The sequence below is a fragment of the Emys orbicularis genome, chromosome 4 (genome assembly GCF_028017835.1).
Source record: "Emys orbicularis isolate rEmyOrb1 chromosome 4, rEmyOrb1.hap1, whole genome shotgun sequence".
Taxonomy (NCBI): Eukaryota; Metazoa; Chordata; order Testudines; family Emydidae; genus Emys; species Emys orbicularis.
Genome location: NC_088686.1, coordinates 43,773,330 through 43,793,826, shown reverse-complemented (window position 1 = coordinate 43,793,826; position 20,497 = coordinate 43,773,330). Strand labels below are relative to the sequence as shown.

At 51.3% G+C, this 20,497-nt stretch overlaps 2 protein-coding genes across 6 annotated transcripts in view; one reads left to right on the top strand and one right to left on the bottom strand.

Annotated features, from left to right (window-relative positions):
• Positions 1–1,518: 1,518 nt before the first annotated feature.
• On the bottom strand, positions 1,519–8,458 carry ERG28 (ergosterol biosynthesis 28 homolog). Of its 5 annotated transcripts, none has more exons than XM_065403160.1 (5): positions 8,393–8,458; positions 7,403–7,554; positions 6,600–6,690; positions 2,206–2,324; positions 1,519–2,067 (listed from the first exon to the last, which is right to left on the bottom strand). In XM_065403160.1, exons 2-5 carry the CDS (start codon positions 7,536–7,538, stop codon positions 1,988–1,990), a joined length of 426 nt encoding a protein of 141 aa, XP_065259232.1. In that variant the 5' UTR covers positions 7,539–7,554; positions 8,393–8,458; the 3' UTR covers positions 1,519–1,987. The 5 variants fall into 5 exon arrangements, with proteins under 5 accessions (XP_065259232.1, XP_065259234.1, XP_065259231.1 ...); XM_065403162.1 differs by having other exon boundaries at positions 7,403–7,548; positions 8,393–8,423; XM_065403159.1 differs by lacking the exon at positions 8,393–8,458 and adding an exon at positions 8,290–8,343.
• A 271-nt stretch (positions 8,459–8,729) lies between these two features.
• Positions 8,730–20,497, top strand: part of TTLL5 (tubulin tyrosine ligase like 5) — a 201,614-nt gene continuing 189,846 nt past the window's right edge. The window contains exons 1-6 of the mRNA XM_065403286.1: positions 8,730–8,771; positions 9,994–10,157; positions 15,140–15,246; positions 18,824–18,906; positions 19,660–19,766; positions 20,309–20,439. Coding sequence (XP_065259358.1) covers positions 10,081–10,157; positions 15,140–15,246; positions 18,824–18,906; positions 19,660–19,766; positions 20,309–20,439 — 505 coding nt within the window. The 5' untranslated portion in view covers positions 8,730–8,771; positions 9,994–10,080. The remainder of the gene's footprint in view (positions 8,772–9,993; positions 10,158–15,139; positions 15,247–18,823; positions 18,907–19,659; positions 19,767–20,308; positions 20,440–20,497) is intronic.

Sequence of the window (20,497 nt, the reverse complement as noted above, 5' to 3'; positions counted from 1 at the left end):
GCTCCTCCATTCATGAGCACTGACCTCATCTCTCTTCCCAGCTGCAATCATGTAGTTTGCCTCCCTTTTATTATCAATGCCCCCCTCTCCTCACTGGGTGAGAGCCACCTAGCAATTCCAGCAGTCAGTCACATGGAAAAGATTAGGAAAACAGTGATAAGTATTGAGAAGTGTCCTGAAAAAGTTAATCATGCTTGCTGCCTTTGCTCTCCATTTTATCTCCCCTCCCATCTGTTTTGTTCCTCTGCCCCTTCCCCCCCCAGCTGCACGTTTCCCAACCACCTAGTCCTCCGGGTCCCCTGCTCCCCTCAATATATTTTTGGGCATCCTATCTTGCTGGTGGCTGGCAGCTCAGGCCCCTGGCTTGGTGGAAGCAGTTCCTGTTTCCTCTCCTCAGTAGCTGAGGCCTTTAGAAGCAGCAATTAGGCTAGCACCTCCTCATGTCCATCTACTTCTGCAGGCCTCCAGGTGCCTCTGTTCAATAAAGAGCCTGGACACAAGGAGAGCTGTCAGCACATGACCTGTCATCTCTAAGGACCACTAGTAAGTGCTGTGCAGGCTCTAGTTTTGGAGTCATTAGACTGATGCTTGATAATGCAGAGTGTGCCCCTGGACCAGTATTGTCTTCCCGCTATCTTTAAGTGGCCTTCCTCCACTGGTTACCCTGATTTATTATAATACAATTTTGGGGATTGTGGGAGTGGCTCAGGCCTGTGTGATCTCAAAAGGCCTTGGGAAAATATTCACTGGATTCCTTGTATTTTTAAATATAATTTGTATTTAATAGCTGTATTGGTGCAGCTGTCTGACAGTTGTCCATAAATAATCTACCCACAGGGAGCCTACCATTGGCAGAGCTGTAAAGATGGCACAAACCATGCAGCTGTGTGAGCCACTACTGGAAATGCAGAGGGACAGGCCCAGTCCCATAGCACACAATGGGCATTATGTGGTTAACACATCTCCCTACACAATCCCCTCTCACTGGAACTGCTGTGGTGGTTACACTGAATAGGGCAGGGGCTCCTGGCCCAGAGAGCAGAAGCAATTGTCTGTTTACTAGTGTCTATTCTCCCCCACATCCTCTAATATCCTCACTCCCTCTTCTGCACAGCGCCCCCGGCCCTGATAACTCCCACCACCTGCTTTCCCCATCTTAGGCCTGGCCCAGACCCTCTCTGCTTTCACAAGCAGCACATTATGCACAAAGTCTCTGCTGGGAGCTGAATCACAGCCACATTGGAGGAAGTAAAGGAACAGCTGGGTTCACTTCATTGTCCCTCATAAGCTAGGGAAAGGGGAGGAAGCAGCAATAGATTGCCACTGCACTTCACGTCCATACAGTGTGAGCAATCAGGCTGTGGAGCAGGAGATTGGAAGGAGGCCTTGGCTGGGTAGGAGGGCTGACTTACCCTCCAGGGTGAGGTGGGCTAAAGGTGGCTGCTCCTTGTCACTCAGGCTGGGTCTCCCTTCCTCCCTCCCTCTCTCTAGTAGAAGGCAACACTCTGCACCCTCCACAGTTTTCTATTGTTTATTACAAACTGCCCCATGAACATAGACACATACAAAACACAGCGGCACCAGGGGCTGGACTTGGTGTCTCCTCCTCCACAGATCTCCAGCAGATCATGGGTGGCTCTACTCCTCCTCCCTGCAGCAGGGGGAGAACAGTGCTGGGCATGGCTGGGAAGTGGTCCCCTTGCCAGCCTAGGGGCTGAGGCTGTCTCAGGCAATGCCTACAGTGGGACAGCCCCCACAGGCTTGGGGCTGGGCTTTTATCACTGGTCACCATTAAAACACTGCCTGTACAGGTGAAATCAATTGCTAATGAAGAATGATTAACAAGAAGTCAAACTATGATCTGACTGCAGGGGGCCAGGGGCTAGAGAAGCAGAGAGGAGGCCAGGGAGGTAAGATGGCAGGAGTTTGGCAGGGAAGATGTGGAGGCAGCAGGCAGGTGATTCTAACATACGTGGGACCCTTGGCTTCAGTTTTTCTTCTTGTTTCGTGACACTGCATCCACATCCAGGTATTGCAGCCCAATCAACATGCCCAGGATGGAGAAACCTGAGACACAGATGGAAGGCAAGTAGGTGCCAGAAACACTGCCCAGAGGAAGGGAACTTTACCTCTCCCCACCCCCTCATCTGAGCTCAACCCCAGCCTCCTAGCTCCCAGGGGAATCATGGAGTAAGCTGTACTTACTTGCCACCATCAGGGGCGCCAGGACACCAATCGTCGGGGCTGCTGTGCCGTAAACAAACACTTCAGAGAGGAAATGGGCCAGGGCTATGAGGAAGGTCAAGAGTGTGATGTGATAGAGGCTGCCAAGAGCAGAGAGAAAGAGAGAGCGGTTAGTGGGTAGTGTGGAGTGGGGGCACAAGCCTGCCAGGGAGAGGAAAAGAGCAGGATGGGGAGAGCCAGCCCAGTCCATCCCCACACTGTGGAGTGAGATCCAATTCCAGCCTAGCAGCGGCAGGATGGGGAAAACCACAGACAGGTCCCTTCCCAGCCTCTTTGGTGCCTGAGGCATTTTCTTTCAAGATCTTCCTTGTGCCCACAAAAGTGTTAGAGCCTTTTTTACATGGTGAAAGTTATCTGTTGTTGACAATACATTGTCCTAACCCTGGCCAATCAGGGCTAAAATGGCAGCTTCAAGTGCAAACATTACTGTCAAGGAAGGGGCCTAGAGATGAGTGTAAGATGTTTTCAGTAATGAGGGCTTAAAGGCTTGGTCCTGTCTACACTAAACCCAAACAGTTATCAACTCCAGTTGAGGAACTCTGGGAAGATCTGATAATTTCCTAATGTAGACCCTTCCTTATTCTGTAAAGTGACTATGTACCGATGGCCACTTCTCATTTTGCTGGGCCCTTCCTATCGGGGTAGTGGAGTCAGAGCTGCCAACTTCTGTGACCAGTGGTGCTGGAACTAGGGGTGCTGCCACACCGCCGTCTTGAAGCAGTAATAACAAACACCAAATACATGGTTTCCATCATCAGCACTGCCACTATAAAATTGTTCCAGCACCCCTGTCTGTGACTGAAATAAGTCTTTGCAGCTTTTTACTCCTGTTAGGCCCTCTGAGAGAGAATGAGTTGGATTCTCTTCCAGCCAATGCATCATAGTAAAGGATTCTGCTAAAGTTCCAATCCGTTACATCAAACGGCTAGAATGGGGCAGCACAGGTGGCACTGAGGACAGAATCTGTCCTGATGAGCCTTCTCTACTGATGGTGTGCAAAAAGGAAAGCATCCCGCTTGACTCTCTCAGCCCAGGGTGAGTTTTGAGAAGAAATGAGAAGAAAAAACATCTTTTTATTTGTAAACAGCAAATGTGATATGGACCTCACTGCGACACAAACATGGGGCCCATAAGGCATTTTACAGCTTTTCGCAGGACAATGGCACTTTAAAAGGAAATCTGAGTTGATCTGGGAGTACTGAGCAGGGTAGGCAGGCAGGATAGGAGCTGCGGTGGAGTCAGTGGGGAGGGGCAGGATTACTCAGTGCACTGGAAAGAGAAAGTGGTCAGTCTGAGGCACAGAGCTGTACTGGGCTGAGAAGGAGGTAGGGGAGGCAGTGTCCTTATCCCTGGGGGTATGGGAGTGGGAGGCAGCTCCAGGAGGCCAGTGCTTAGGGTGGTGTCCAGCCCCCTGGGACTTTTGGGAAGAAAACACAGCCCATCTGTACAGAGGAGGAGATGATGAGAGAATGTCTCAGAGGAGAGCAGGAGCACTGGGAACTTAGCCTTTAAGGACAAGCATCACCTCCTTGTCCCAGAGCTGTTCAATGAGGGGGCACCACAGGAACCATCTTCTGATGTTGCAGGAATGGGTCCAGCTGCAGGCAGGTTTCACTGAAGCAGAGGAGTTCAAGCGCATCATCAAGCAGACGTGCACGGATTGCCATTGTAGGAGCAGAGGGGGATAAGGGGAGTGTGTGTGCACAAGGGGAGTGGTAAGAACTTGAGGGGACAAGGGATTGGGGAATGGTGGAGGCACCCCATGATACAAGAAGAGAAGCTTATTTGGGCCTGGAGCTGTCTACAAATCCAGCACCTAAGCTGATGTAATACCTGAGCTCTGCTGCCCTCTAGCAACTGCATTGCTGCAGACTATTAGAACACAAAACCCTTCCAAGAAACAACCAGTTGGTCAGGATGTGCCCCTCCCATGGCAACTGCCAGCAGTCCCCTAACCCACAGACATAACCAACTGGCCTGAGTTCACCCCCTCTACAAATATACCCAGCAGAGAGAACCACCAGCCTCCCATCTCCATCACACAGTCATTCATCCAGTGTGTACTAGAGATACATATAGAAGTCATCCTGCTCTGGCACTACTGCCAGACAGAAGTTCCCCTATTACCAGAGGAATAAACAGCCAGCCTCAGTGCCCATCCCCTCTAGTTACAAAGACAACCACCAGCTTATGCTGGCCCTAATCAAGACAGCCCATGTGCATGTGCTCCCTTCAGACCCACAGCAAGGTGCATGACACGTCACTTGGGATGAGTTTCCATACAATCCTTAACAGAGCAGCCACTGGCAAAACAGGCGCCATGCACCAGTATGATGGCAGTGTTGCTAAGCACCCAGTATCACCAGGGTAATGAGGCCACCGGGCTGAGGGTTCCAGAATGAAGATCAGAAACACTATAGCAGCAGTTCTCAACCGGGGGTCTGTGGCCCCCAGGGGGCCCGTGAGCCCTTTCAAGGGGGCTGCGGGGCCCCGTGGCTGAAGCCCTGATCCCCGGTGCCCCCCTGCGGGGCTGAAGCCCAGATTCCCGGCGCCTCCCTGTGGGGCTGAAGCAGGGAGGCACAGGGCTGAATCCCAGAGCCCCGATGCTCCCTGTGGGGCAGAAGCCCTGAGTGCATGGACAGAATTAGGGACATGGAGGGCATTGCCCCCCCACTGCAGCGCAAGATCACGGCAGTTCCCAGGGACAGCTCCACACCTCCCCTGCCCCTCCTTTCCCCGCCCCCTGGCCAGGTCGGAGGCGGGAAGCCAAAGCCAGAGCCAGGCAGTGTGGGACAGCTGCTGTTCTGGCTGGTGCATGGCACAGGCAGCAGCAGCATTTCTTCCACTCGAAGCTGTTCCTCAGCTCCCAGACACCTTTGCTCCCGTAGAGGCAGCCGGTAAGAGCCCCCCCAGTTGAGGAGACCCAGCTCCGTGACTGGCAGACCCCTCCGGGAACAGGGACTGCAGGGGAATCCTCTCAGCACACAGCCCCTAATACCCCTCTCCCTACACCCTGAGCTACACCCTCCCTGCACCCTGAGCTACCCCTGCCCACACAAGGCCCCTAGTATCCACTTCCATGCACACTGAGCTACCCCCCTGCCCGCACACAGCCCCTAGTACCCACCTCCCTGCACCCTGAGCTACCCCCTGCCCACACACAGCCCCTAGTACCCACCTCCATGCACCCTGAGCTACCCCCCCTGCCCACACACAGCCCCTAGTACCCACCTCCCTGCACCCTGAGCTATCCCCTGCCCGCACACAGCCCCTAGTACCCACTTCCCTGCACCCTGAGCTACCCCCTGCCCACACACAGCCCCTAGTACCCACCTCCCTGCACCCTGAGCTACTTCCTGCCCACACACAGCCCCTAGTACCCACCTCCCTGCACCCTGAGCTACCCCCTGCCTGCACACAGCCCCTAGTACCCACCTCCATGCACCCTGAGTTACCCCCCCCGCCCGCACACAGCCCCTAGTACCCACCTCCCTGCACCCTGAGCTACCCCCCTTCCCTCACACAGCCCCTAGCCACCCCCCATGCAAGTTGAGCTACCCTGTCTGCACACAGCCCCAAGTGATGCCCTACCTCCACCCTGAGCTGCCCTCCCACAGCCCCTAGCAAGCTCTCCCTCCTCCCTGAGTTACCCCCCGCCTGCACACAGCCCCTAGCTACCCCCTCCCTGCACCCTAAGCTGTTTTCAAACGTTTTGAGCGAAACCCCCCACCTTTGAGTTATAATTTTTGGTTGCACCCCCCCCCTCCCAACCCAGACAGGCTGGGTGGCCTGCTGAGGTGAGTCAGGGAGTGGAGGTGGCGCTACCTCGCTGGACTCCGCCATGCGGAGGTGGCTCGAGCCCCACTGGCCCCTGCCCCCCCCCAATAGAAGTCAAACTATGCCTATGCCCAAGGCCCCTGCCCTGAGGCCTCCCCACCCCTGCTGAGCCCTTAGAGAGAAAAAGGTTGAGAACCCCTGCACTATAGGGCTTAAAAGGCCATGTCAGATCTGGTAATTATTAGCTTGATCTGAGAATTGGGTTCAAGTGAGTGGCCTTTCCTCCTGTGATTCAGGGGGCAGTAGTTAAACCTCTTACTCCAAGAGCTGCCCCATAAAGGATATTGAGAGAGCAGTGATTAATCCCCCATCTTGAGCTACCTGTTAAGATGTTTCAAGGGAAGACTGTCTACCCCTACCCCTACCCCAAGAGGGGCCCAATAAGGGGATTTCAGGAAGCAGCTATTGACAACCCCCAGAGCTGCCCCATAAAAGGACAGGAGACAGCTGTTATAGCAGTGACAAGTGAACACTATGGGGAAAAAGGGACACCCCTCTCTGGTGTTTCCCTTACATACGTCTTGTTGCGGATGTCAATGGCACAGGAGCAGCGAATCACTGATGAGAGCAGAGTCCAGATGCCAAAGGTCCGAGCTTGGAGACCATTCACTGTGCAGAGAAGAAGAAACAGATGAGGAAAATGAATGCTCCCTCCCATGAGCTACCATCTCTGCAGGCTGGGCAAAGTGGTGGAGGGAAGGAAGAACATGAGATCTCCTCCCAGCTAGTGCAGTTACACCCACAGCAAGTAGGAGAGAATAACAAGGTTTCCTAGATGATTAAAGGGCAGCTGAGTGGGTGTTTCTGTAGCTGTTGAACCATGCACCCTTTCCAGAAACCACAGACCTCAAGGGGGAAAAGGAACCACGGCTGGTTCCAGCACTGAAGAAGCCGTACTAAGATCACGGAGTTAAAAGTGCATTGCTGTGGATGCTGAACAATGCTGTCTGCTGCCTGGAACTGCTGAATAGCAGCATTTGCAGGCTTGGTGAGAGGGTGATATCTAGTGCCAACCCTTCTGGAGAAAGGGTTCCAGATCTTGGCCGGCAGGTGACTTAAGGCTGTAGAAGATGGTACAGTGGAGACAGGTTGGCACTCTCCAGAGAAGATGAGGGCTCATTGCTGAAGAAGGGACGGTGCTGGTTGCCCTTGTGAGTTTGGGCTAGCATATGGCTCACAGGAGGTTAAGACCCGAATTGTGGCTCACTTCTGAGATGTGGACAAAAGTCCTCCAGGACCTGGGGCAGGATGTTGATACATGAGGTATAGCTGATATGGTAATGCCTCCTTATGGGCAGGAAGGGCAACCTGGGCTCCTTACCAAGGGTGGGTGTGCCCGTGTACAGCTTCTCGGAGAGGAAGCTGTGATCACGAAAGCTCTGCAGTGTGTTCCCCATTGCAATGATGGACACCATGACCAGCCAGCTGCGCAACACATTCAGAAAACGGCTCATCATGCTCTGGTACCTGCTCCTGGGGACAAAGGCAGGAGATCAGCATCACAAAAGGAAACCACATGGATTCCACCCCCTAGAACGCTTCCACTTAAACCAGGGTCCAGGCTTTTCTACAGAAAGTCACCTTCTCTTCCCACAGATTCCCATAAAGAGACCCGCCCCTACCAGATGAGGCCTACACTACACCCCTCATAATGCAAAGGTAGAAATCTGTATGTCCATCAAAAGGGGATGGAAAAGCATGATGCTGCCTCACTGTGGGAGGTCACTAATCATCTGGGTCCTGAGCCAAACTTGACCAAGTAGGTCCTGTTTAGAAACCTTTGGTGCAGCCTCTCCACCTTCCTCTCTCCCCCGATTGGCAGCAGCAGCTTGCCACATCACCCCAAACAGAGACGTCTGCAAAACCGATAGTGTATTGAGCTCCCTGTATGGCAAAGCTGGGCACTGACCATCACGATATCAAGTCTTGGACTCCCCCGTTAATGCATCCTACTCGCCAAGGCCAGTATAGGGATTTGCACTCCCCGCTCCACTGTCCCAGGGCTGCACCCCACTTCGCTTCCTCCTGTCCCAAATCTCTCACACAAGTCCCCCACCCCCTTTCCGCCCCGACTCCCATCACCTCCCTGTCGCCCTTCCCCAACAGATCCCCCAGCCCTCCCACGATCTCCCCCGAGCCCCTGCACCGCATCCTCCGACCAACCCTCACGCCACTGCACACCTGCTCGCAGCCCCAGCGACTCCCCACCTCTATACAGCAGCACCCCCGCCCCTGGATGCTCTGCGTATTGATTGGTTCCCTGTTAGCCCTGCCCCTACTCTGATTGGCTGTTAGACCCATCTCTACTCACACGCCATGTGGATTGATAGGTCACTACACGAATCAAAGACACTAAGGGGGCTCCGCCCCTGAGGCGCGGTGACGTAAAATATGGGCCCAGCCTATACTTCGGGTTCCTCGGTCGCCATGTTGGAGGAGGCGGAAGCTGCAAGCGGCGCAGGCAAGCCGTGCGCTTGCGCCTTGCTGAGTAGGGAGCGCAATGTAGCGTTTGCGCCTGCGCGGCTGGAAGAGCGACGGGGGGTGCCGCTGGCGCCTGCGCAGCAGGGAGTTGGGGCGGTTGCCTGCCTGTTGGTTGTTGTAGTAACCGGGGAAGCGTCGGGAGGAGGGAGCTGCGGCCGCCGGGGCTGAGTTGCCCGGAGCTCAGCCCCCCCGGGACGACGAGGCTGTAGGTACGGGAGGAAGGCGGGGGGGCCCGGCGCGATCCCAGGGAATCCTGGAACTCACCAGGGTTCCCAGCGGCGGGTGCCGCCTGGCAGCACGGCGGGGAGCCTGGTGTCCCGGGCTCGCTAGCCCCGAGGCGGCTGCGTTCGGCGGGGCCGGCTGGCTGTGTGGCGGCGCCAGGTGCCTCCCCGGAGCGCGGCCGGGCCCCTTCGTGGCAGGTGGGGTCGGGTGAGTGGGCGGCGTGGGGAGGGGCAGCTGCCCTGGGAAGCCCCTTATCCCAGGCAGCCTCTGGTGCCCACTGATCCCTAGGCGTCGCCGGGGTGCTGGACTCTCCGCGCATCCCGGACCGACCCTTCTGGCCGGGCTAACGGGGGGAGTCGGAGGCTCCTGCACGGGCAGTGACCAGAGGGCCTGGGCCAACGCGGGTCGGCACCAGGCCGCGTGGCGGGCCAGTCCCTCCTTTATAGGCGGTAAAGCCCGAAGTGACCGTCTGAGCTCCTGTATAACCCAGGCCAGAGAACTTCCCCCAGTTACCCATGTGCGGAGCCCCAGGGCTTGTTTGACTAAAGCATGTCCCTAGCAGGAAAGCCTTTGAGGAAGAAAGTGCTGAAGTAGCCAGACCTTTTCCAGCTAGTCTCTGAGTCAGGCGCACAGGAAAGTAACAGACTTGTATCTGAAGAAGTGAGGTTCTTACCCACGAAAGCTTATGCTCCCAATACTTCTGTTAGCCTTAAAGGTGCCACAGGACCCTCTGTTGCTTTTTACAGATTCAGACTAACACGGCTACCCCTCTGATACAGGAAAGTAACTGTCTCCTCTGGGGTGCTGAGTCAGCCCAACTACACTTGGGCAACTAGCCTGGGACTTCCTGCACTGGAGCTGTTAGACCCAGGGAGGGTCTCTCAGGGGATTCTTCATGATGGTTGAAGGCCCCAAAGGAGTATCACTGTGACTAAAAAATAGCAGTGCTATCTATCTCTTGTCTGTGCAGTCAAGTGTCCTGGACTAGTGGCCAGAACCTGATGGTTCAGAGGAAAGTGCAAGAACTGACCGTTATGGAAGTTTCTTCCTGCCTTCTGGCAGCAAGTAGGTTGGTTTATGCCCTGTAGCAGCAGGTTTATATCCCATGTAGATTTGTGTACTGGAAACAGTTGAGGTAGTGTTGAGTTGACATCTGTCTCTAGGCTATTCTGCTCAGTCATATACTCGTACTTCTGATGATTATTGCAGGTAGCTGCACTGGCTAGGTCCACTGATTCTATATGAAAGGGTCTAAGAGACCACTGTGACTGGGCTGGATGAAAACTCCCATAGGAGATGCCAGTTGGGATGGCTCGGGACCTGGAGGAAACTGGCTCGTCCTCGGAGGAGGAAGAGGTGGAAGAAGGGCCAGAGTAAGTAAAAACATACACTGTGCCTGAACCTTAGTTATGCTTCACCTGGAATGTACTGGGGTCTTTGGAGGATATTTACTTATCTAGTGTGACAGCTGCATTCTCTCTCTCCCCACATCCTTCAAGTCTGTGTGCTGAGGGGGGAAATAGATGGGGTGGGTCTTGGGCTTTTAATAATAAAGAAAGATCAGGTCACATGGTGTGTTGGTAGGTGCAGAACTCTTTGCTTTGGGAAGCCTAAAAAGGTCCCCCTTTCCTGTAGAGAGGGAGCCTCTGGAAGGGGGTGAGGCCTTGGCTGTGGGGAGGGATAGCTCAGTGGTTTGAGCATTGGCCTGCTAAACCCAGGGTTGTGAGTTCAGCCCTTGAGGGGGCCATTTAGGGATTTGGGGCAAAAATCTATCTGGGGATTGGTCCTGCTTTGAGCAGGGGGTTGGTCTAGATGACCTCCTGAGGTCCCTTCCAACCCTGATATTCTATGATTTCTCTTGCTCCACTCATTTTCTGGCTTCCTATCTATTGGTACATTCTTTCATGACTCACTGGCATCCCCTTCTCACCTAGGGTGGATTCTCTTTGCTGCCATTCAGGGAAATATGGGTAGCCCCCAGTTCTGCTGGCTGCATTTGCTTTGGTTTTCACCTGTGGCAGCACAAGGAATTGCAGAGCAGCCTGTGTTATGTAGGGCATTTGAGTGCTCTTGCCCCCCATGTTCTATTTAAGCTTAATAGGAACTATGTTACTTCCACTCATCTTTGAGTTCTTGTCAGCCCTAACCCCCAGCTTTGTCTAGCACCTCCTTCCATCTCTGCTGCTCCAGAGTTGTCCATTTCCAGAATGGTGTCCTGCTCCCACATTATCTGAGTTTGCTTTAATAAGCTGGGTTCCCTTCTTTCTCAAAGATCACTCTCAGCATAGCAGGGACTTGGAGGCAAAGGCTTCCCCAAGCTGACCATGCAGAGGGCCTCTACCTATTGCTCCAGACAAAATTGAGCTGGCCAGTTGTCCTCCAACATCCAGGGAAGCGGTAGCAGGGCCCAAGTTTGTGTCCTTCAATCAGACCACAGTTTGTCACAATGTCTGCACCAAGTGACCAAGGTCATGCCAGGGATGAATGTGAACAGTCGCTTGGAGGATAGTCTGAGCCCTAGTGGTCTCACTGCAAATCCTCAGGGCAGAGCTTAACCTAAAGCCTCTTCCTGCTGTCTTGGCTCTATTCCCACTTATGTAAGGTGCTAGCCTGTGCTCAGACTTGGTGCTGCTGCACAGTGGCCCTGGGTGAGCAATTGAATTCAACTAAGGGTGGGTGGAAGGGTTCTGGGGCCAGATAGGAGGGTTCAGGTGCGAATGGTCTGGTCTGGTGGTGGGAGGGAGCACGGATGGTGCTTGCCTTTATTTAGGGAAAGGAAATATTTGTTTCCCTTTCAAATGCAGCACATTTGGTCTGATACATTGGATGGTCTATGGGGAAAAATGATCTTTTCTATCCCATGTGGGGAGGGGGCCCACGCAGATTACTTCTTTACCTCAGTCTTGAGAAGGTGCCCATATAGGAGCCTTCTTGTGCACCTCTGTCTAGAAATGCAGAAAGGGAGGGTACACAGGTACTTCTCTATGCATTTGTAACCCAAGGGTACAGACAAGTATATCACTGAATGACTTTTTTTTAAAGAGTTTATCACTGGTGAAAAGTGGCAGCCTATTTTAATACTGGGTTGGTGGACATGTGAGGGAGGGACCACTAAGCCCAGAACTCAACAGATTCAAAGAATGATAAAAACAGGGATGGGGCAGTGTGTATAGGTCACAGGGATCTAGCTGGGGCACAAGCAGAGAATCCTGTATAATGCCCACTGCTCTAAAAAGGAGCCCTTGGAGACTGAGTCCTTTGTGCCTCACCCAGTGTGCCTTCCCCTGCCCTGGACAGAATTCAGATTTTATGGTTCTTTCAATTTTCGGCCTTTCTCCTGAGATTGTAAAGGTGGAGGGGGGACAGTTGTGTTGGTGGTTTTGTAGACACCTGTTTGGTGGGAATTGCATTGAAGCCATGAATTTATTTCGTATTGGCTGAACCATCTTCTATTGGTCAGAGAGAAGCTTTTGAGCTTACACAGAGCTCTTCCTCAGGTCAGATCTGAAGAAGACGTGTAAGTTCAAAAGCTTGTCTTTCGTCAATAGAAGTCTGTCGAATAAAAGATATTACATCACCCATCTTGTCCCTCTAATATCCTGGGACCGACACAGCTATGATAACACTGCATATTGTCTGAACAGATTTTTGGGGTCCACTATCCACCTGGGTGGGATTTGAAGCAAGAATTGGAGGTGAGAGGCTCTATATCCTACCCAATACACTGAGTCGTCATGTATCCTGGAATGAGTTCTACGGTGACCAAGGGTAAACACTTCCAGGGGCAAGGCTACATTAGGAACTTTAAATATTCTCTTCCTAGCACACAGTCTGATGATGCAGGCCTAGCAAACTAGCCGGTATCTGTTGCAGTGTTGTCAGCTCAGACCCTGACTTTAGCCTCACCTAATAGGGATGTTGGTCAGGCAAAACAAGCAACATTGCTCTGGCATGCATCTGAAGAAGCTACAAATAATGCCAAAAATCTTACATGCTCTGCATATCCACCCGTCTATATGTGTCTTTCTCTTCTGATTGATCCATGTAGATCTAGAAGATGTTCTACACCCTCCCAGGGTGTTTGCTTTTCTGTAACTATTCATATTTGATTTCCCTTAGCAGTGAGTTATGATGACTCTGAGCTTTATCCACTTAGACAGAATGACAAATTTGCCTTCTGTGCCTTTATATTTACATAATAGCTTTCAGTGTTTTGTGCTGTATTTCTCTTCTGCTGCTTTGTCTTGTCACAGCTCCAGAGGAGTGCCCCCTCTTGGCCAGTCACCAGACTGCTGAATCCGTGGATATTTTAATTACTCACTCTGAATGGAGACCTGCCATTGCCACTGTCTTAGGATCTCTGGGCACACTCTTAGGGTGCAGATCTTCTTTCTAGCACTACCGCCTGAAAGGTGCAGTCAGGTGGTCCTTTGCCCAGTCTCTAGACTCAGTGCTGGCCCCTCAGACTTGCCCTCTCCCAGAACTCCAGTCGGGTGGGTGCTCTGGGCCCACAGTTTATCTTCAAGGCACATGTGGTAGGTATAACATGTTACCTTTGTTAGTCTCTAAGGTGCCACAAGTACTCCTGTTCTTTTTGCGGATACAGACTAACACGGCTGCTACCCTGAAACATGTTAAATGCAGACACTGTGTACAAGATTCTAAAACAAGTTTTCCTCTCCACTTTCCCACTCCTTGCAGACAAGTTGGAGAATTACTTTCTCCCAGTCCCCAGCTAACCTGCTGAGCATATCTGTTGTCTGGTCAGAGTACAGTAGTTAAAGTTAAGTACGTACCATTGTCCTTAGTCTGGTGTGGACATTCTACAGGTTGTCAGTCCATGCTGGATATGGATAGAGGAGCATTCTGTGATAAAGCAGTTTCACCACTTCAGTATCAAACAGGATTCATAAGTTGTACAGACACATTCACCAGACTGGCAACTCTGGTTGCAGGCTTTTCCCTTCCATGTTCTGGAACTGGCTACCTCAGTGCAGGTAAAGCAGGCCCCTGATCTGCTGATAGATATGGTGCTCCTTCCTGGTGCTGAGCCTTTGAACACATACAAACGTCAGTGTTTTTGCACTGTGATAGTCTGGGGCTTTAAGGCAGTGTCATGTTGACACTGCATAGTGAGATGTGGCCAGTGCTAGGCAACAACAGGGCACTGTCAGTTTAGCCAATCTTAAAGTTACTGTTTGGTACAATACAGTTTCTGCTTCCATTCCTGTTGCCAGGCTTGTCTTGTAGTGTTGTGTTTAGGTACCTTAACAAAAAGCTTTTCAAAAAAATCTGCAAAACCAAAGAGCAGAAGCAAGACTGAGGTGCAAAAGGGCTATGCCCAAACTACCTAGCTAAGGGTTGGACTGAACTGGGATCAAATTGAACAGATTGCAACTGTTCTCCCCTTTTAATAGAGGCTACCGTTCCCAGTATGCAATGTGGCCTGGCTGCTTGGCTCAAAATAGATTATTGGATTCTGGCACCTATAGCCTCCATAGGCTGCTGAGTGGCCATGGACAACCCTGTAGAATTCTGGGCTGCAATCCTATTGTCTTTGACAGAAGTTAAAAAGAAAGGGTGCAGATAGCGTCACCCATTGTGTAGAACAATGTGTGATTCCTGTTGCTTGTTTAATTTCTGAGCCCAGGATGCCAGCACAGTGGCCACTTAGTGCACTTGGGAGTACAGATCTGAAGCAAGGCAGCAGTGCACTAGTATGCAATCCGTATACAGTGGAGTGGCTCCTGCTTTGCTTGGGTTGGTGGGGCTAGGAGTGTGGATATAATGCTAGTGCTGTATTTCTCTGTCTTTGGGTGTGGCTCTTGCTTTGTGTAGAGATGTGATTCCTGAGTTCTTTAGCGAAGAAGTGTGAGGCTCCTCTTGGGGAAGTCGTGCAAGTTACTTAACCAGTTAAACTCATATCAATTAAATATAAAAGCCCAAGGTAAAATGAAGGAGGGAAAGAAGAGATGTCAGGAGGAGCTGTCTGGATTGGTTGTGTTTTGGGATTGGTCACGGTTTGTTCTTGTTCTTCTTGGTCAAGCCAATGCTGTCTGAAAAGCATCCTCCAGCTAGAAGCCTGTGTTATGGAGGGTGACTGTTCTCCCTTGAATGAGACCTGCTTTGTTCTGGATTGGACCAAAGCAAAAAAGAAGGTTTTAGGTTAGGATTTACTCATACTTTAAGCTAGCCCACTTGTGCCTGCATATCACACTTGCAGGCTGGTGTGCAAGCCTGGGAATGTATGACACTGCTGTGGGGGGACTAACCAAGACCCCTTCATAGTGAGTAATCCACTGTGTATGCATGAGGCTCAGTTGCTCTCATGTTGTTAACCATCTCTTTGTTGCAGGGATCACCCATGCATCATGTGGACTGGTGGCTGCAGGAGGATCCCCATATTGGTGTTTCATGCAGAAGCCATTCTGACCAAGGATAGTTACATCCGCCTGATTGGAGGTGGGTGCAATTACTTGTGCCAACTCTAGGCCTGCTGCAGTGAGGAGCGGGGCTGGGTAGCCTCCAAGCAGGTGCCTTCCTCCTTTCTGAGGTGGGGAAAAAAGAGATGTCAGGAGGGGCTGTCTGGATTGGCCATGTTTTGGGATTGGTCACGATATTTTCTTGTTCTTGTTCAAGCCAGTGCTGGGAGCCACCTATTTAGAAAACATTCTGCAACTAGAGGCCTGAGTTGTGAAGAGTGGCTGTTCTCCTTTGAATGAGACATACTTGGTTCTGGAATGGACCTAGTTGCCTCTAAATGGTTCATTGACCTGTGTTTGTATTAGAATCTAGATCGGGGTGGGCAAACTACGGCTCGTGGGATTGCCACCGCTGTGGCGCTTGGGGCTAAGGCAGGCTCCCTGCCTGCCCTGGCCCCGCGTTGCTCCCAGAAGTGGCCAGTACCACATCCCTGCAGCCCCTAGGGGGATGGGGGCAGAGGGCTCCGTGTGCTGCCCTTGCCTGCAGGCACCGCCCCCCACAGCTCCCATTGGCTGGGAATGGAGAACCATGGCCAATGGGTGCCTCGGGGGAAGGTACCCGCAGGCGAAGGCAGTGCACAGAGCCCTCTGCCTGCCCCTCCCTCCCCTCCCGGGCCACAGGGACGTGGAGACTGCCTTAACCCCTGCTACTGCTCAAGGTAAGTGGTGCTGGGCCGGAGCCCGCACCCCAACCCCCTGCCTTGAGCCCCCTGCCACACCCCTCCTGCACCCCTGCCCTGAGCCCCTCAGACATCCTGCACCCCAGCCCCTTGCCCTGAGCCCCCTCCTGCACATGGCACTCCCTCCTGCACCCCAACCCCAGCCCTACATTCATGGCCCTTCATGCAGTTTCCCCACCCAGATGTGGCCCTCGGGACAAAAAGGTCGTCCCCCCCCCCCCGTCCCCCCCCGATCTAGATTGTAATTCATCACTCTATAGTCAAGAAGTTAAAACCACACAAACCTGGGCAGTTTTAGTGGGACACATCAGAAATTATGCAAGTGCCCCCTGCTGGCCCAACTGCAGCAGTGACAGTAACAACAAACCCTATTAACTTCTTGGTCCATCTCCATTATCAAGACTTGCCAGCAGAGAAGTAGATGTAAACAAAAGGAAGTCCTATCTCTTGTGGTATTGGGGCTGGGAAACCAAAGCATTTTAGCTTCAAATAGGGAGAGTAAAAAATCACGTAGAAAGGCAGAGCCCTTGTAAATGGTCAAGAGTTGATATCCTTGCATTGGGTTCTGGGAGCATTTCTATTGCCAAGACTCGGGTTGTATGTAAAGAATTAGGAAAAGGCTGAATTCCACTTGGCTTCTTTCACTAAGATGCAGACACTTTCCCCTCACTCCTATTGATGATCTAATTTCTTATGTCCAGCCTAGACCGGAATGCTTATGGCCCTTTTGGGTAGGGTAGATAACCTGTGGGGGGAGAACTTTTGACCCATGTAATGTGTGTCAGAGATCAGTGCTTGTATGCTGTAGGTTGGGGTTGCTCTGAGGACCTTATGGTGGTGTGGTGTGGTGTCCTGTTTCATAGTAACTGGACATAGACAAGACTTTTGGGATTCATCTAGTCCAACCTGGCTTGTTCTCAAGGGTTTTGTCCAGTCCAGGTTTAAATGTTTTGAGTGATGAGGCACCTACCCCTTCCCTCTGGAGACCAGTTCTCAGCAGTATGAACAAGTTCCCTGAGATTCAATCTACTTTTCTGCACTTGGTTTACTTCCTTATTCCTAGCTTGAACCAGCCTATGCAATTCCTCAGCCTTATGCTAATTCTTCTGTACCTTGGTTTGTCAATCTATTGTTCCAGCCCCATGATAATTTATTTTCTGTCTCTGAACTCCCTTAAATTAATAGGTCCACATAAATGACATTTTGTCTCCTCTATTCACTAATCTTTTAATTCTGTTAGTTCTTTATTTATAATACTTCCAATGCTGCTTACCACTCTTGGTTCTGTGATTCTCTGTGGATACTGATTTTTTTCTCTCAAAATTTGTACTGTTTTACTCCCTCCTGCTCCTTGCATTTGTACAGACTCATTAAAGTCCAATGCTGCTCCCTTTGCTCATGTCTCATTCATTAGATGACTGTATAGTATGGGCATTAGATGACTGCTATGGTGTGAGCATTCAAATTCTGGGACCAGGGCCACATCCACAGCCGTGCATGTTAGTGTGGGGCCTGTGGCATGAACCAAACAGTCTTGGCTGCATGGACCTATTTTGAGGTGTGCAGAAGATATTGGGATAACACTCTGGAGTGTTGCAAAAGAGCCTATGAAGAGACCTGTAAAGAAATCAGGGGTTTGTTGGGAATCAAATATCTGAAAAGTCTGAGAACAAATAGTACCTCTTGTATCATAAGAGACTGGACTGACTAAAGGCAGAAATTTGGCCACTGAGGGATTGGTATACTCCAATGCTGCATCACTGTGTGCTGTTCCACTCAGAGTTGCACAGGGATCTTGTGTAACCCTGTGCTTTGCCAAGTGCTATTGCATCTAGAGACTCATCAGGGATGTAGTATAACTGCGGTGTGCAAAATGCGGCTACTCCAACAAGACCCTACCTCACATCCTGTGTGGATGCCAACATCACTCCGGAGCCTGGCGGCACCGCCACGACGTCATCCAAAACCAGCTGGTGAAAGCCATCCCACCGTCCCTGGGGAAGATCACCGTAGACTCTGCCATCCCCGGGACAGGCAGCTGACTGCAACCCAAAATAGTCATGACCAACGTGGAAAAGAAGGTCCTCATGGTGGACGCAACGGTGCCATTTGAAAACAGGTCACCGCCTTCCATGAGGCCCGAGCTCGGAAGGTGCTGAAATACACCCTGCTGGCCGACGCCCTGAGAGCCCAGGGCTACGAGGTCCAGATTCACGCCCAAGTCATGGAGGCCTTGGGGGGCATGGGACCCCCCCACAACGAACCAGTGCTAAGAGCCTGCGGAGTCAGTCGGCGCTACGCCCAGCTCATGAGACCGCTCATGGTGTCCAACACCATCAGGTGGTCCAGAGACATCTACACAGAGCACATCACGTGACATTTTCCGTATCCGGTCGAGTAATCGAGAATGCTGGTCAGGGAAATAACCCACTTCCTCCCCTGACAAACCAAGGGATGCACCCCACCCATGTACTTATTCACTACACCAATACTGACTTGGACTCTAAATACATTCTATGGGTGGCGTATCTGAGATCACTTATCCACTGATGTTTTAAAAACTCCCACACCCCAGTCTGGGTCTATGCTGGTTATGTTATATGTCTGGATCCTGTGAACCTTGTAACCGATGCTTGTAATCACTCATAACTTGAGCCTGACCCCAGATGTACAGTACCTTCCCTCTTAACTTGTGTAAATTTGATTTTAAACATTAGCTTTAATAAAATTTATAACTTCAGTGTGCAAAGTGCAATGGCACTCTTCTCCCTTTTGAAGCGGTGCAGGGTTCATGTATTTTGCTTTGCTATTGTTGGGTGCTCAGGCTGTCGGTACCTCAGCTACTGTCACTAACTCCATCTCTTGCCTTCTTCACAGAGCGCTATCGCTTGTCCTATAAGATTGTGAAAACAGACAGCCGCCTGGTGCGCAGCATTCTGACTGCCCATGGATTCCACGAGGTGTGTGCACCAGATCTCAAGGATATTGAGAGCCACTGAGTTTGGACACGTGCTGCGAAGGTTGAAATTCTGGGCTTCTTTCTGAATCAGGATATAGCACATGATCCTGGGCCTGTGGTGCTTTTAACCTTCAGCCAATCTATCGGGGAACACTGCACAATTCTACCATCTGCAGGGGTGCTCTTTGTTCTCTCATTGTAAACCCAGTTTTTGAAGTATCCTTAGCTGGAAGAATACAGGTTGATTTGTTTTTGTTTTAATTTCTACCCCCCTCCCCCTGACTTTTGGAGCCTCATTTCACACCCTAAGATAGCAGGCAGGCGCGTGTGTGGTGATGCCTTATAATGCTTATCATTCTTTAGCACCTATCTGGTTCTATATCAGCACCCTGTGTACAGTCAAGGATATTTCAGTAGGTACCTGTGAGTGTTGAGTTCTTTTGTTTAAGAGACAGATTAGGGTTCAGTCTCCCAGGACTGTTGAGGGACTTCAGAATGCTTTATAAATGCATTTAGACTGCCTATGAAAATAGGTTTTTCCTAACAGCTGTGTCTAGGGTTGGGATGTGACAGCTATTTAATAGCTCCTAGCAAAACTGTGCAACATCTTGGGTTAAGAATATCACAAATTGTAGTGGGACCAATCCATGAGGCTAGAAACTTCCCATGTCCCTCAAAGTAGAGGGCAGAGTGCTTAGTTACTAGTGGTAGTATGGTCTGTCTCATCTGCTCCTTGGCTTTGTCCCATCCTCAGGTACACCCCAACAGTAGTGATTATAACCTCATGTGGACGGGATCCCACCTGAAGCCCTACCTGCTGCGCACCCTCTCAGATATTCAGAAAGTCAACCACTTCCCCAGGTAAGAGCTTTGCTGAACAAATTCACTAGTGTCTGGAGGGGACTGAAGATCAATGTCTCTAAGTAACGTGTGGGGTGGGTGATGCACAGGTCCCAGAACATCTGGACTGAGCCACACATTCTATCTCCCATTCCTATCTGGTAATAGGAAGATGGTACTTGGGTTTAGTGCCCTTGCCTTTCTAGCCCAGGTACGGGGCATCTCATTTTATTTGGTGCACAATTGAAGGGGGTTGGGTGGGTTCTTTGTAGGTCCTGGTAGATGTTTGACCATGTCACTAAAACTACAGTTCTGGTCAGTCTCTGCCTTGGGAGGCCTATGACAGGAATAGCATGAGGTGCTGCAGATGAGGATTGAGAGGTATTGGCAAAGCTAAAGGGAGACCCTGGACTGGAATAGAAGGGGATGCTGCAGGTTGGGATTGAGGTTTCTCTGGTAGAGCTGAGAGCCCTAGTAACTAAACCCTCAGTGTTAGGACACTGGTATGGGTTGCTGAGGGATGCTTCATGGAGAAGACAAAGCTGCTGCTTTTGTAATTTCAGGTCCTATGAACTGACCCGGAAAGACAGGTTGTACAAGAATGTTAGTCGCATGCAGTACACCCACGGGTTCAAGACATTCCACATCTTACCTCAGACCTTCATCCTACCAGCAGAGTACCAGGAGTTCTGCAGTAAGTGACTGGCTGGCAATGCTCAGCCCCTGAACAGCAGCCAGGGAGTAAGTAGGTG

Coding starts and splice junctions, on each gene's coding strand:
- ERG28 (XM_065403160.1), bottom strand. CDS start 7,538: ATGATGAGCCGTTTTCTGAATGTGTTGCGCAGCTGGCTGGTCATGGTG. Junction 6,691..7,402: donor CACGGGCACACCCACCCTTG/GTAAGGAGCCCA, acceptor TTCTCTGCACAG/TGAATGGTCTCCAAGCTCGG. Junction 2,325..6,599: donor ATTGACATCCGCAACAAGAC/GTATGTAAGGGA, acceptor TGCTCTTGGCAG/CCTCTATCACATCACACTCT.